We start from the raw sequence: 15,332 nt of genomic DNA on the forward strand, positions 1-15,332 counted from the left end.
GGTGGCTGGCCTCTCCCTTAGAGATAGGGTGAGAAGTAGGAGGGGCTCAGAGTAGAGCCGCTGCTGCTCCACATCGAAAGGAGCCAGCTGAGGTGGTTCGGGCATCTGGGCGCCTCCTGGGTGAGGTGTTCCAGGCATGTCCCACCAGGAGGAGGCCCCGGGGCAGACCCAGGACACGCTGGAGAGATTATATCTCTTGGCTGGCCTGGGAACGCCTTGGTGTTCCCCCAGATAAGCTGGAGGAGGTGGCTGGGGAGAGGGAGGTCTGGGCCTCTCTGCTTAGGCTGCTGCCCCAGCGACCCGGCCTCGGACAAAGCGGATGAAGATGAATGGATGGAGATTCTTTGATGAATACATATGACAGCACAGATCCAGTTTCACTCAAGTTTTCTTTTTGCTCAAACATCCTTTATTGTAAATATCCATTGTTTTTACAGTTAGATTGTAGCAGTGTTGAATATTTTAGTATTAGCTAATTTCATCTTGCTGATCATTATCATTGGCCTACTTTGAGCGAGTGTCCACATGTTCTTCAGTGTCTCATTATTTTGAGACCCTAGGTGTCAAACTTATAGTACCATATCACCCATTAGAGCTCTTCTTTCTCACACTGCCAACTTACTTGTAGTTATTAGACGTTTTAGAGCTTTCAGACGCCGCTCATGTGGAACGAGCTGCCAGGATGGATTCAGGGGATGGTTAGAGATTCGACTTTAAACTTTCTTTCAGGATGAGTGATGACACAAAATAATTATTTTCCAAACACATGCAGTTGGTGGGGTTAGGGTCACTGGTGGTTCTTGCCCATAGCTGTGAATGGTTAGCCCTGCATCAGAGTGACGACCTGTCCAGGATGTACCTGCCTCTCACCCTGTGGAAGCTGGGATGTCTTCACTCAGGAAGCCATTGAAGAGGTGCGGGCCACTCAGGACAAGGCAAAATGACAGACACAGCGTTCACAGTCACAAGGCTTTTATTTCTTACAACAAAGCTACTCAAATAAGGTTTGATCATTGCAGGAGAGAATCCTTCTGCCACTGTTTCTTTTTACTCGCAGGGAGAGGTTCCCTGAAGACCAGGATGCAAAGGAAGTGTGTTCCAGAAGGAAGAGGACCAGCTCTGAGGAAGCAGGTAAGCTGTAAAGGTGAGTAACTCCCTCCTCAGGTAGGGGAGGTGATGCTGGGAACAGGGAGACAAAAGCATTAGCAGGAGCAGACTATCAGGTTTAGACTGGATGCTCGAGCTGGTCCTTAACTACCTGTGTTTAATGAGGATGATGAAGGGCGGGAATCATGACTCCACCCCTGGATGATGGAGGAAAAGCCTGCTCTGGACTCAGAGGGGGTCACAGAATCCACAACAAACCAGCACAGAACACGACAGAGATAACGTCCCCATACATCAGCTGGATCATTTACATGGTTCATGCAGGGACATGTGCCAGTGTCTCTGGAGTGAAAATAATAATAACTGATAATCGAGTGACTGTTAGAGTGAAGAGAGACAACATGGCAGCTGTCATCACACTCCATAAATGATCAAAAACTGAAATTAAACTTTGAAAAACCAATGTCACGAAAAGCTCATATTTTACATGTAGGTCTTTCCGATGTATTAAATAAAGTTTTAGTTTACATTTTTTATGAAAACCCAGCAATGCTTACTCAGTGAACCCTGATCTGCGAGAGGCAAAGAACACCACTCACTACTCACACAATATTAGCTGAAATAGCAGTGAGGTTAATCACATAGAAGCAACATGTACAGGAATGGTTTGGTTTCTGTTCTCTTCTTATGATCTTTTAGTTTGAAGTTTTCTCAGAGTCTTTCCTGTCCATCCATCATAGTCATCATGGTTACATTCCTCCATCCATCCACTTTCCACTGCTTGTCAGCATCCAGATGTTGGGGCAGCAGTCTCAGCAGACATGCCCAGACCTTCCTCTCCATTTCCACCACTTTCAGCTCTTCCACAGGAATAATGATGTATTCCTAATCCAGCCAAGAGACTCCCCACTGCTTCCTGGGTAGAAACAGTCAGATGACACAAGCACGTCTGGATCCTTCCATTATGGAGTAGTAGCTGCTCAGGTTGTTATTTTATCTCTTAAGTGGTGAACATACTCTGACACTTAGAGATGGAGACAACACAACGTGTGTGCACAGTCACAGAGCTGGCAGGCATGAGGATATCCACTCAGATCCATAAGTCACTTGGACTTCAGGAGACTCTGGCAGATGTTGGGGAAACTAACACCCACATCAGGCTGAGCTCGACTCCCTTATTATTGTGATACCCACAGTTTGTGCCCATAGGTGAGGGCAGGAATATATTTATATCATCTCTTTGTATTAAGGTCTCAACCTTCCACCTGAGGCAACACCTTATTCTGAGACCACACTGAGCATTCCCACGTTTTCCACCTACGAACTCTAAAAGATTGGTGCTGACATTTGTGGAATTTTGCTCTAAATAAACCTTAGATAAATATCCTGCAGATATTTAACTTCATTCAGTGTCAAACAAGAAAACAGCGAATGTAACCTGTTAGCAGGTCAGCGAAAGAAAACTGAATTCACACCCGAGTTCACATCTAACCACAGTTAAAGCCAAACCGAGTCACATCACATATACAGACATTCAGTGTGGTTCTCTATGGAGGCTGAAGGCTGTCAAAGGTCATAATTTACATGATATGTCTCCAAATGAGTTCAAGCACAGAGAAATTAGCTGATTCATTCTAAACACTACCGCCTTAAAAAGCAGTTGTTGTTTTTTTTAACTCAAAGCCTTCTACGCTACAGACACATTCATGTAGTACTTTATGCTTTCCACCACTACAGCCAGTTTACACCTATGTCACAGAGAGGCTCCAGCCAAACAGGGACTCGAACGTCAAGCCATCATCTATGAGGGGCCCTCAGTACCGATGCACCACAACAATGACAATAACTCAGCATTGTCGATAAAACTTGGGTTGATTTTTTGGAATATTCAAACTAAAAACAACCAGTTCAGCACTGTGACCTGTAAAAGTTGGATCTAAATTTGATAGATTGAAAAGTTTTTCTGTCTGGACGCTCGAGACTCACTCCAAACTGCTCCCACTCTGGCCAGATGCTCTTTATTGTTCGTTGTTGGGCACATCTTCATCATCCATGTTCCTCTAACACATTAAAGTCCTGATCATCATCGTTTCTATAAATATGAAAACTATTTGTTCTCTTGAAAAGGAAAAGCTGACAAAGGCTCAGTACCTGCAGACAGCCTCTCAACTTCCATAAATTTACACTATCAACAGTGATACACAGACACGAGCAGTAGTGGTTAACAGGAAATCACGATTTGGCTCATTCTTGTCAAGTAAAGCAAAGAATTCATAACTTTATACACTTTATACAATAAAAGTTCATTCAGAGTATTTCAAGTCAAACAGAAGGTTTTAGTCAGACTGAGACTGTTAAAGAAACTCGTTCAGGAGCTGCAGAGCTTAAACCAAGTCCTTTGGTCCTACCAGTCAAACAAACTTGCAAACATCAATTGTGAGTCTGAGGCTGTCGGTCTGGATGAAGTGCTGCCTCTGCTCGAGTCAGTGTTTCCTGAAGAACTGACTGTAAAACAATTAATTCCTGTGGGCAGCTTGAATGAAAGTAGAGCACAGCTTCAGTCTGACAGCCCGAGTGCTGCTGCCCCCTAGCGGACGGGAGCATGTAGAGCACCGCCCACACCCAGATACTCGAGGTTCTCTGCTGCTGGGAGGAACAGATGGTTCTCCGCTAACGTTGCATCTTTAATGGTCTGAGGCAGGAAGTCAGCCTGGTAGTCTGGATTATCAAGGCTGTGACTGGTCACCAGAGGGCGCAGTTTGAAGGACGCGTTCAGGTATTCAGGTCCATAGGGCACTTGGGAGGTGTTCAGATCCTCCAGCGGGTGGGGAAGTGGGCCCCAGCCCAGGCTCAGGTCCTCATAATTAGGGTTTAAAACCTTGGAGAGCCGGCTGCTCTGGCTGGTCTCACTCACACTCTGGTTCATGTACTCTGGAAGACAGCAGGAAAATGCTGTTTAGGTATTAATTAATTTTCTGTCATGAAGACAGTTTGCTGTCTGGCTATTAATTGATTTACATCTCCTAATTATTTGTCACTGGTCTGAGTTATGTTTGATGATGGATACCGTGGTCGATGAAGTCCTTTTCCAGTGCGCTGTCAGTGGGATCGGTGATGTACCGCAGGGCGAGGCTGTTCTCTCCGGCCGGATGACCATTCTGACACGAACGAAGAGAATCAATGAAACACCTCTGATTCATCAAAGCACGTTCATTAGAATGAAACACAGAGGAAATAAATAGCTGTACTTCTGGCCACTTATGGCGAGTGGAAGTAGACGGTTTACATTTACTTGGGTCACCAGGGGGCGCCGAACACTTTCTTAAGCACAATGTTTTTTCATGTAACACTTACTAAAATGTTTGATATAACATATAGAAATGTAACAATGTGTCTTTAGACTAGATTAGACTACAATAGGTGTGTGTGTGTGTGTGTGTGTCCATACCATGGGCCGGTCCTTATGGTTACCCATGCCTCTGTAGGGCAGCAGGTATTCGTCCGGGTCAATAACGTCCTCGGTGTCGTCGGTGCTCAGCAGACGAGAGTAAAACCTGCTGTCTGACGGACTCGGCAGGTCCCCCTGACAAAAATAATTAATGTAGTCGAGTTTATGCTATGTAACAGTTTTTTTCTTTAAAGACGATCATTATTGCTCGTTCATTTTTATTATAATGATCATCTTCTGGATTGAAACCAAAGAGAAACAGCTTTGCATTTATTGGAAGTTTGTTTGAAATCCTTTTCTCGTGTTTCTTTTGAACCGCTTCTTTCTACACACCGAAACTTTACATCCCCTGTTAGTTCTGTGCAGTTAATAAATACTAATATTATTTCATTTTAACAGTTTACTCATCTATATTCACCGTGTGAGAATGAGTTAGAACACACGTTGATCCCAAACTGCTTAATTCTCTAATAAACAGGAAGTAAAGAGATGAACTGATGATATGATGTTTGTCGGGTCTAATCATTCAACTATGTTCATGTGGTTTCATAAAAAAAATCTCAGCTGTAGATATTTCTAAAATACTTTTTCTCCTGGATTAAATTTATTCCTGTTTTGTGTCTGAATGATCCAGATCGTGACATATTCTCCACGTGCACCCCGTACTGTGATCAGAATTTGGTTCTTTACATTTAAAAAATTAATTGTATCATACTTTAATTCATCATATTCAAGAGGAAACAAAAAGAAAAGACGACGGACGGTTTTCCATATGAAAACAAAATTGTTTTATTTTTCTAATATCTTCATTTTCAAAACAGGAAAAACTGAGTTAAATGTGATCATTAGAAGTAGAAATGCTTTATCTTTTTCTAATCAGTTAACTTATTAATTAGGTTAATTAGGTTGAGTGTCAGCTTCCTTCTTTCATTTTCAGTAAGAAGGTTTTGGTTTATTCCTGTAGTTTTTTGATTACTATAAAAGTAGATTATTGTTAAGGTTAAAATGTAAATATTTTTGGATTGTTAATAATAGAACTGATTGCTGACCAAGTGATTTAGCTCCATACAGAAACACTGAGTCCTATGAGCGTAAATGATTTCTCACAAATGTCACAAATATTCGACCGATCAGACCATTAGCTTGTTTAACAACAGTCCCCCTGATGTGTGTGGTGAGTCAAGAGTTCACGTTCAGCACAGCTTTTGAATGAACAAATGTCTGAGAAATAAGACAATATTAATATTATTACATGTAGAAAATATCTGGACAGTCAGACGGTAAAGGATCTCCATATTACCAACCCTCAGTGAAGAAAATCTTTTTATAAGTGTCATTATACAAGTAAATGACATGAAATCCCTGGTTTACCTGTATGACCAGGTATCTGGACGGGTCGCTGGCCATCTTGGAGAACTCCACCATCAGCTCTTTGAACCTGGGCCGACTGGACGGGTCGATCATCCAGCCTGCAGAAGCAAAGGGGATGATTTTCAGTCTTCTGTACAGCTGAGCTGCTCCAGACTTTATATTCGTGTTCGTCATACCAAAGAACTTTTAGTACTTGATGTAGAATTTTTTTGTCTGACTTGATGAAATTTAGACCGTAGCCTGGAGCCATCGTAAGACAAACAGACGCCCGATTTGGAGACATGATGGAGACATAACTATTTAAAAGTTTGACACCTTCATGTTCCCATCAAGGCGCAATTTTTCTACCAGCACCACCTGCGTCTCGTCTTACATTTGACCATGATCATGTAGACATCGATGGTGCAGATGGGGGGCTGAGGCAGCCGCTCGCCTCTCCCCAGCACCGTGGCGATCTCGCTGGCCGGGATGCCGTCGTATGGCTTGGAGCCGAACGTCATGATCTCCCACACCGTCACACCTGCAGACCATCGACTGTTAGAGCAGACTCAGCGCTCGGTAAAACCTCCGTCACACAACAACAGACACGATGAAGTAAACAACATGAGTTCAAGGAGGGTTTGTTCCTGATGAGAATTTTAATGATAATGATCATTTTTATTTGCATGTATATAAAAGACAGAAATATCTTCTGGGTCCCAAACAGTGAATCAGTAAGTAAGCATCTTGAACCTGAACCGTTTTTCTTTCAAATGCCCAGGAGGGGGCAGTCCTGTCAGACTGAACTCTATGAGAAGATCACTCTGATGCTCACTGGATCTATGACATCAGAGAGCATTTTAGGAGTTTATGGTCGACCTCTTGTGTCAGGTCATACACAAGACAACAGCATGTTAATGGTTTCAATTTCAATGTTTCCATTCGAAGTAAAATAGACAATAAAGCAGACGATTCTTTATGAAAGGCTACCTCATGATACTTTTTTATATCCAATCTGCTTCCACTTATCAAATTCAGTGTCGTGGGTGGAGCCTATCCCAGCTGTGATAGAACAGCTGTCTTTTTATGTCACAGTAAGAAAATAACTTTTTCAGGTGTAGTGAAACAAGTACCCAGTGGGCCTTGTGCAGGCTAGAGAGCCACAGATTGACCCACCGTAACTCCAGACATCACTCTGATGGGTGTAAGTCCACTGGAGGATCGACTCTAATGCCATCCACTTAATGGGAACCTGCGTTAAACAGAGGAAGACAAACACACACAGACAGGTGAGGAACATTTTAACAACATCAACATCCTGTCTGATTTAGTCTTTTGTGGTTTTGTCCTGATAGAAATCAGCTCGTCTCCGAGTGCCAGTCACATGAAAACACACCTTTCCTCCATCAGCGTGATATTCCTTCTCATCTGCCGTCAGAAGCTTGGCAAGGCCGAAGTCGGTGATCTTGACGTGGTTAGGACTCTTCAAAAGGACGTTCCTTGCAGCCAGGTCACGATGCACCAGGTGACGCTCCTCCAGGTAGTTCATCCCCTGCACACAAACGTCATGCATGCACACAAGTTTTCAGTATGAGTAAAACCAGCTGTGTGATAACTGGCTGGGCTGCAGCACCAGTATCTCTGCAAAAGAAATGAAGTCCAGAAACTGCAGGTGATGCTGACTCCAACAATCGTTCAGTGTCCACAGATCCACGTGTAAAAATGTCAAAAGTTACAGCAGAAATAAACATGCTTACAGCCTCATACAAAAATGTGTAAATGACTGTAACTCATCTGTGTAAATTGTTTGTTTTTGTTTAACTTTATCAGGCTGCTGCCTTTAGGGGGCGCCAGAGCAGCTCATCTGCCCCCATCTCCCCCTCTCCCAGCATCCTCATCGGTCACACCAGCTTTCTGCACGTCCTCCTTCACTGCATCCATGAACTATCTCTGAGGTTTTCCCGTTTTTCTCTTGCCATCAGCTCCATATTCAGCACCCACGATCCCATCAGCACACTTTATGAATGGAGACTGCTCTCATCAGGTTTCACTGTGAGCCTCTGACCTTGTACCTTGTGATTTTCCCAGCACTTAAAAATCCAAATCAGACTTAAAACGGACTAAACAGATTAGCACACGGTTTCTTGTGTTTGCATTAATGAGCCTCAGCAGACTTAAAGAGAGCTGAACACTGAGCTGGCGCCTCAGGCAGGAGAGTTTCTCCTTAGAGGAGGTCTTGCTGACCTCATTTACTCACCTTAGCAATCTGGACACACCAGTTGAGCAGCCACTGCGCCCCAATGCTGTCCCTGTGGTGCCGAACATAGTCCAGCAAGCAGCCGTACGGCATCAGCTGGGTAACCAGCTGGACTGATGATGTCAGGCAGATTCCCAGCAGGCGGCACACATGAGGGTGATCCACACTCGCCATCACATACGCTTCCTACACAGACAGCAGTGTTACTGAGAAACATCCACTGGAAAGTCTGAGCTACAGATGCAGCTGTGGAGCATTTTTAACTTCAGTGCGCCCTTTAATCAACTCAAGATTAAGATCCAACTTTTTTAAACCACTTAAATGTAAGAAGATATTTGGTGGAGCGACTTAAAATTCAAGACACAAAATACTTAACAGTCACTAACAATGTGTTTGTAGAGCAGGAAAAAAAAGAAGCACACAGAGGAGTCTTACATCCAGGACTTCTTGGTTGGCTTTCGGTGACGTGGCCTCTCTGAGAACTTTGATGGCTACTGGGATCTTCACATTCTCGCCTTCAGGGATCCACAAACCCTAAACAAACAAACACTTTATTCTGTCCAACTAGCAGGAGTGCGACTGGGCTGTGGTGCGTTCAAGTCTCAAGTGTTGGATGACAGCAGCATTTCCTCTGCTGCACTCACATGACTAAACATTTAAAGTACCACCATGAGGGGATCATTCTCTTGTATCAAACATATTTACCTTGTACACCGTCCCAAAGGCGCCGGAGCCGAGCACCCTGACCTTCTTAAACTCGGTCTCCTTCAGGATCCTCAGCAGTGCCTGGTTAGGTGCCTGACCACTGGGGGTCAGCGGCTCCACCAGCTACAACATTTGAATGACAAAAGTCATCCAATAGCATCATATGTAGAGAGACTTCAGTTCATATTTTAGAGCTACCAACCAAATCAAACCCAGGTTCATCATTAACGCATTCATTTTACTATCGATCATGTTTTAAATGCAGAATGAAAAGCAGAGTCTTCACCTCTCTCTCCTGCAGCAGGCGGCGTACAGTTCGCTTCCTCTTAATTTGTATTCGTCGTAGCAACACAAAGATGATCAGCGACACAATGACGAGAAGCAGGAGCCCTCCAATCACACTGGCCGCCAGTGTAGAGTGTGCAAGAGAGCTGTGAAGAGAGAGCGTTAAAAGATGCTGACAGCATGCAGAGTCATAGAGTCCTGTTCAAACTGGAGATGGCACGATACCACTTTTTTATTCCCGATACCGATATCATAAATTTGAATATCGGCCGATACTGATATAAATCTGATACAGTGCATTTTATAATCGGTAAAACTTTTTTTTAAATATCTTTCTGCATTTTGTATAAGTTCATACTGAAGTAAAAAAATATTCTGCTATACCTGTATGTAAAAAACACACTGCACCCAAAATATTTCATAGTTCAGCAAAACTGATCAATCTAATAAACTTAAACCTGCTCCATCCTCCCTATTCTGGTATTTTAAAGAGTACTTAGCAGAAATATTAAATAACCAAACTAAAAGGGTTGCAAACTCCCAGCAACACAATAAAGGGAACCACCCCCCACCTCATCATGATTAATCGACGTAATGTGCGTGTAAAAAATGCACAGAAATCAATTATTTTTCTACAATAATTAAATAGATTCAACATCTTTCTTCAACAAAATTGCAGACTGCACAGATGGTACCTTCCCAAAGGAAAAAGCACTATAGTTTACTAGGGTATATTAGACTTAACAGTTACTATATACAGTGATGGACTTCTATACTTTTTACATCACATGAAAACTTTGGTTGTAAGATTCAGATAATTATTAAAAGCTCGACATTTTAAATGAGAATAAGAAAGAAAAGTATGTCTTTGTGCCCCCTTTTCCCTGTTAATGCCCTATCGGCCCCCCTGGCTAAACTTTGCTAGATCCGCCCCTGCACAGTTACAGCCGTCAGCTGTAGAAAAAGATCCTCGAGTAGGAAGTAATATTAAATAAATTCTAACAACAGCTGATCAAGCTTAAACGTGCTGCTGTTGTTCAGCCGCTGGTTTCCTCTTTCTGGTGCAAAGTGGGCCAAAAACAAACCAGAGAGACGATCAGCTGATCATTGATCAGTTTCATGATTGAAGTAGCAGCAGGAGAGGGAGAATGAGAGGCAGACGCTCCATATATATATATATTGTTGAAATGCAAAAGTTTATTTGGCATCATCTTTTCTGTGTTGATTTCAGTTAAGATACAACCAAAGATACATTTTTACCCATTGCATCCAGACAATCCAGGACCAGAACATCTGCAGACACACAGACACAAAACATCTTAAATCCAGTGTTAGACGCTCTGTTTAATACCAGCTGCTCTGCCGACACCCTCAGCGGGGATTCAGCAGCATTCGCCTCACCCCTCACTGCAGTTCTGGTGGCAGGACTGGCACTGGCCCATTCTGTCGGCGTATTTCCAGACCAACTTGCCTCCCTCTCCCTGCACACCATGAGGGCAGTGTGGCACGCAGTGGGGGCCATCTTTAACATGGGCACACTGGGAACATTTGTCAGGGCCCTGCAGGTGGGGATGATGATGGGGATGTTCATTTTCTAAACCACGATTTATGATTTTTGTCTTTGTACAAGGACCAAAATATTTACAGAAAAACAAAATGTGCCAAAAAATGTTTCATTCTCAAAGCGAAATCTACAGATTCCTCATGTTTCCTGTCCCGTTGTTAACACCCTTGCTCCTGTATTTGTCTGAAGGATTAATTTAACATCTACTGATCATGCCCTTTTTACCTTAATTTTTGATATAAATCTCAAAAAGAACTAAAAATATGTTTTTAATACACAAAATCTTAAAGATCTGCTTTGAAAAACCTTAAAAAGTTTGAACTTTCAGGTTCAGACATGACTTGAAGAAGAGTACGAAGTATTAATTAGAAAAATCAGCAGCTGTTACAGTTGCTTGTATGCTTTGACTGTCCGATGCTATTTCATACTGTACACTCCTCCTAGCAACAATGGCAACAATAGCAGTAGAAGCTGCACTGACCGGTCCGGAGCAGGTCAGCGACCCGGTTTGCAGCAGACACTCTGGGTGACACTGGACACAGCTGCCATTTACCTCCACCTCTCTGGGTTCCCTGCAGGAGGACACAGAGAAAGATCCAGAGTTAGTGTGCAGAAGCTCACCAGGGGAACAAGAGCTCGGTTTTCTGCACTGATGGAAATGATGGATTTCCTCCAATAGCCACTTAAGGCTGTATCCAGCAGGGGGTCCAGCCCCACAGACTCACATGTTACAATGAATAATTCATAATTAACTAACCTTCTAAACATCTGTTCAGGGGTGACTTGTTGTGCAGCTATTTTCATTAGAAGAAGTATTTCCTCCATTTTTGATGAGTGAAATTCTGCTTTTTTTTATTTGTTTCTGAGCAACCTGCACTCATCTGAATTACTGGTATTTATGTTGGGGAGTGTAGTGACTGCAGGGACAATGACAACTTTTACCTGGATGTGTGTGTGCTGTAGAACAAGTTTATTTGATTTTAGATGTTTGTGTATCATCTGTGTTTGTGACATTAATTGTGTAGAGTGTGAATATTGAGAGACTAGGTAGCAGCTAAGGTAGCAGCCAAATTTAGCAGCAGCACCAGGTTAGCTTGAGGTTATGTCTGTAACCTCCGCTCTCTGAGTGTTGGGTGTAGTGATTCTGTAAATTTAGTATTAAATAAAAATATATGTAGAACCTAAAATATTTTCAGCACGTATATATGTCTGTGTATCTACAAAGTTTATGGTTGAGCTAGCTAATCAAGCTAGCTAATCTTAGCTGATTACTTTATTCAGCTTCTGGCTGAATATAAACGGACAGCAGAAAGCCTGTTTTGAAGCCTGACAAAAGGCTTCACAGAGACACAGCAACTGCTTCACTAATGTTTAAAGTCTATAACTCACCCTTGCAGCAGGTTGCACGACACCACACAGCGGCCCTTGCGGTTGAATTGCCGGCAGGACAAACACATGGTGGGCCCTGGACCCCAGCAGCCTGAATCTGTACACTCCGTGTCACAGGTTTGATTGTTCCTCTCTGTGTCGCAGAGACAAGAATATTGTCTTATTTCTCAGGCATTCGTTCATTCAATAGCTGTGCTGAACGTGAACTCTTGACTCACCACACACATCAGGGGGACTGTTCTTCAACAAGCTAATGGTCTGGTCGGTTGATCTGAATAGGTGGGCCCACTGGTCTTTCCAAACATAACATAACTCGGGGTTATTCTTCACTGCCACTACTCCGGCACTGACCTCCTTCAGAGAGCGCAAACCCAGCCACCGCAGGTGCTTCAAGCTCACCACGGCCAAACTGTGTTTCCTGAAGAGCAAGAGTCCATAAGAGGGGGTACAGAAACAATACAGAGCCACCATCAGCACTCTTGCTGGTCCAACAACCATCCATCCATCCAACATCCATCCACCAACCATCCATCTTCTTCCGCTTACTAAATCAGGTCATGCTGACACTGATACTGAGTAAAGTCTGAAGTCAAACGAAACACAGACCAAATATCTACATATGAAACCAGTGTTGAGCTACACTTCCATTTGTCAGAGTGCAAAAGAAACCACCCATTATGCAAGCAGATTTATGGGCCCAGAATAGCTCAGAGGTTTAGTTGTCATAGTTCCTTTATAACCTCGGTGTTAACTGTTATCAGTTTGGAAAGAAAACCCACATATTTCACATATTTCTGGTATTTCTGGACAGTGAGACTCACGAGAATGTCGTTCTTCCTCTGATGATCTCCAGGTTCTCAAACACAGCCAGAGAGGTCAGATTCTTGGGCCAGAACTGAATCATCAGGTAACCTGGACGACACAAACACTGGTTGTTGCTGCAATCTTCAAAACTTTAAAAACTCCATGAATCAGAAGGCAACAAACTACAGATTCAGTTAGTGTGACTCCCATTGCTCTCAGGCTGTAGACCTACCAGTGATTTCCTTCACTGTCTTGAAGTTCTCCAGCTTCTCGGGCTCCATGGGTGGGATGTTGTAATGTGGATCCCTGGAATGGCAAATCAGCACAAGTCATTGACACAGAGGACGGCCTACTCAGCTGACTGCACCGAACATGAATAAGTCATTTATTTCTGTCAGGCTAACTTAAAGAAGCCTGTGTTTCATGACAGGTGAGCTTTGGCGATGTGCTGAGGTGTGGCTGTGGGTATGATGCTGTTAGCATCCAGCTACCGTGAAGTCGCAGTGTAACACTGTGATGTTTAGTGGGAGGAGCTCCTCACCCAGTGAAGGAGGATTCAAGGATGACGACGTCGCCGTTGATTTTGGTGCAGTCCTTAAACAAGTCAATGTTGGAGGCGTTGATAGCGATGGTGTTGATCAGAGTGCCAAACCTGACCCCGTCACATGCTGCAGGAGAGAAAGAGCTGGTCAGGTGATTTGATTGATTCTCAGGTGTCTCTCACTCGCGCGCTCTCTACCTTTAGGACAGGGTCCGTCACAGTCTTTGCAGCGTTGGATTCCATTCTCCTTCACCTCGTACATCCTGTTGCTACAGGAACGAACACACGAGCCTTCAGTCACCACGTAGTTATCTACACCCAACCAGAAGCAAACAGAGCTCATTAAGGACAAAGACCATGTTTAGGTCTCTAGCTGGAAGCTACATTGTTTTCAACCCTGTCACACTGAGGCTTCCAGGGACACCACCACAGGTGGATGATGTGACTTATGTGTAAGTCCGTACGTGGGCAGGCTTTGACGCAGGTCGCTCCAAAGGTGAATTTGGAGTTGGGGTTTTCGACCACCTGATGAAGTATGGAGTCATAGCGTTTCAAAGGTGGACACGCGTCTTTACAGATTCCATCATCGTTGAAAGCCCTGCAGGCCTGGAGAGCACGAGGACAGACAGAGAAAACAGCCTGTATTTAGTCTTTTAATAAGATGTTTTTTAGCCCGAGTTTTTTAAAACATCAATTCTGAAAAAGTTGTGACACGACACAGTTGTAACATGGAACGCATATCAAATCTTTAAACTAAGAAAATAAGAAAAATATGAGCTCATTTTAAATTTGATGGCAGGAACACATCCGTAAGGTAGAACAGGTCTATGTAAAGGTCTGTAAAGGTCTGTGAGCTGAGGCCAGCAGCTGTCCTGCTCTGATGAAGGATTCCAGCTGCTCAGCAGTCCTGGCTTTGTTCATCCTGTTTCTGGTTCTGTGATGTTCCAGATGTTCTCAGCTGGCCCAAGGTCTAGACTGTAGGCAGGCCAGTTCAGCAGCCACACAGCAGGCTGGGCCCAGGTGATGCTAGTCCAGCTGAACTTTCTAAAAATGTGTTTAATTACAGTTTATGAATTAACGAGGCGGAAGAAACTACTTTTTCCCCGAGTAAGTTTGGATACCTTTTTTTATTTTAACATTAAAGTCTGTGTGATGGTCTGAAACATGAAAGTGTGAAAAATATGCAGAATTAAAAAATCAGCTGTTTTATGTCATGTTCACATCTGGAGCTTCTTCTCTGCATGATGGCGCTCTGATCTGCAGATGTGGAGCTGAGCTGTGAAACCTGTCACTGATCCCCATCACACAATCACACCTGCTATTAATGCAGTGCTGTCTGAGCCCCCGAAGTTCACGTCTATCCAGTACTGATTTTTACTGATCGCTCCAGATTCTCTGAATCTTTTAATGATCTTATGTACTGTACATAATGAAATATTCAGAGTCTTGTAAATGTGTCTTTGCTGATTGGTGAACACCTGCCCGTCTTGTCCTGTAAAAATCTTTGTCCCAGACATGCAAACTGTAACTGCAGCAGTGCTGTGTGAGGATTAACACTGACCAGGCAGTCGGTGGCCCGAGGCCCAGTGCAGCCCGCAGCACAGTGCTCGTTACAGCAGTCGACGGGTTTGGGCCCCCGACACCTCCAGCTGCACTGCTCTGCACACAGCAGCTTGGTGACTAACAGAAACAGACAGAGAGAGACAATCGACACGTACCATCATGTGACTTTGAACGTACAGTGAACGACTGTGTGAGAGCAGGAAGGAGTGCGTGCTTACATCTCTGACAGTGATCCTGTCCGGCTGCCCAGCACGAGCTGTTGTGACAGCTGGGGTCACACGTCTGACCTGGAGACACACACACACACACACACACACAC

General features: G+C 43.7%; 1 protein-coding gene and 1 long non-coding RNA gene across 2 annotated transcripts in view; both read right to left on the reverse strand.

Annotated features, from left to right (window-relative positions):
• Positions 1-955: 955 nt before the first annotated feature.
• On the reverse strand, positions 956-2,098 carry LOC106456486 (uncharacterized). Its single transcript, XR_001290598.1, has 2 exons — positions 1,259-2,098; positions 956-1,179 (listed from the first exon to the last, which is right to left on the reverse strand). It is a non-coding gene; the product is annotated as an uncharacterized LOC106456486 (long non-coding RNA).
• A 1,011-nt stretch (positions 2,099-3,109) lies between these two features.
• Positions 3,110-15,332, reverse strand: part of LOC102194398 (melanoma receptor tyrosine-protein kinase-like) — a 41,080-nt gene continuing 28,857 nt past the window's right edge. The window contains exons 5-27 of the mRNA XM_013915280.1: positions 15,232-15,300; positions 15,012-15,130; positions 13,915-14,056; positions 13,649-13,762; positions 13,451-13,577; positions 13,142-13,215; positions 12,927-13,017; positions 12,324-12,523; positions 12,106-12,238; positions 11,198-11,288; positions 10,554-10,711; positions 10,413-10,445; positions 9,154-9,298; positions 8,868-8,990; positions 8,598-8,696; positions 8,163-8,348; positions 7,302-7,457; positions 7,082-7,157; positions 6,300-6,446; positions 5,927-6,024; positions 4,556-4,690; positions 4,175-4,265; positions 3,110-4,038 (exon numbers count right to left, since the gene is read on the reverse strand). Coding sequence (XP_013770734.1) covers positions 3,695-4,038; positions 4,175-4,265; positions 4,556-4,690; positions 5,927-6,024; positions 6,300-6,446; positions 7,082-7,157; positions 7,302-7,457; positions 8,163-8,348; positions 8,598-8,696; positions 8,868-8,990; positions 9,154-9,298; positions 10,413-10,445; positions 10,554-10,711; positions 11,198-11,288; positions 12,106-12,238; positions 12,324-12,523; positions 12,927-13,017; positions 13,142-13,215; positions 13,451-13,577; positions 13,649-13,762; positions 13,915-14,056; positions 15,012-15,130; positions 15,232-15,300 — 2,951 coding nt within the window. The 3' untranslated portion in view covers positions 3,110-3,694. The remainder of the gene's footprint in view (positions 4,039-4,174; positions 4,266-4,555; positions 4,691-5,926; positions 6,025-6,299; positions 6,447-7,081; positions 7,158-7,301; positions 7,458-8,162; positions 8,349-8,597; positions 8,697-8,867; positions 8,991-9,153; positions 9,299-10,412; positions 10,446-10,553; positions 10,712-11,197; positions 11,289-12,105; positions 12,239-12,323; positions 12,524-12,926; positions 13,018-13,141; positions 13,216-13,450; positions 13,578-13,648; positions 13,763-13,914; positions 14,057-15,011; positions 15,131-15,231; positions 15,301-15,332) is intronic.

This window comes from Pundamilia nyererei, unplaced genomic scaffold (genome assembly GCF_000239375.1).
Source record: "Pundamilia nyererei isolate P.nyererei 1_Seehausen unplaced genomic scaffold, PunNye1.0 scaffold00281, whole genome shotgun sequence".
NCBI classification, from domain to species: domain Eukaryota; kingdom Metazoa; phylum Chordata; class Actinopteri; order Cichliformes; family Cichlidae; genus Pundamilia; species Pundamilia nyererei.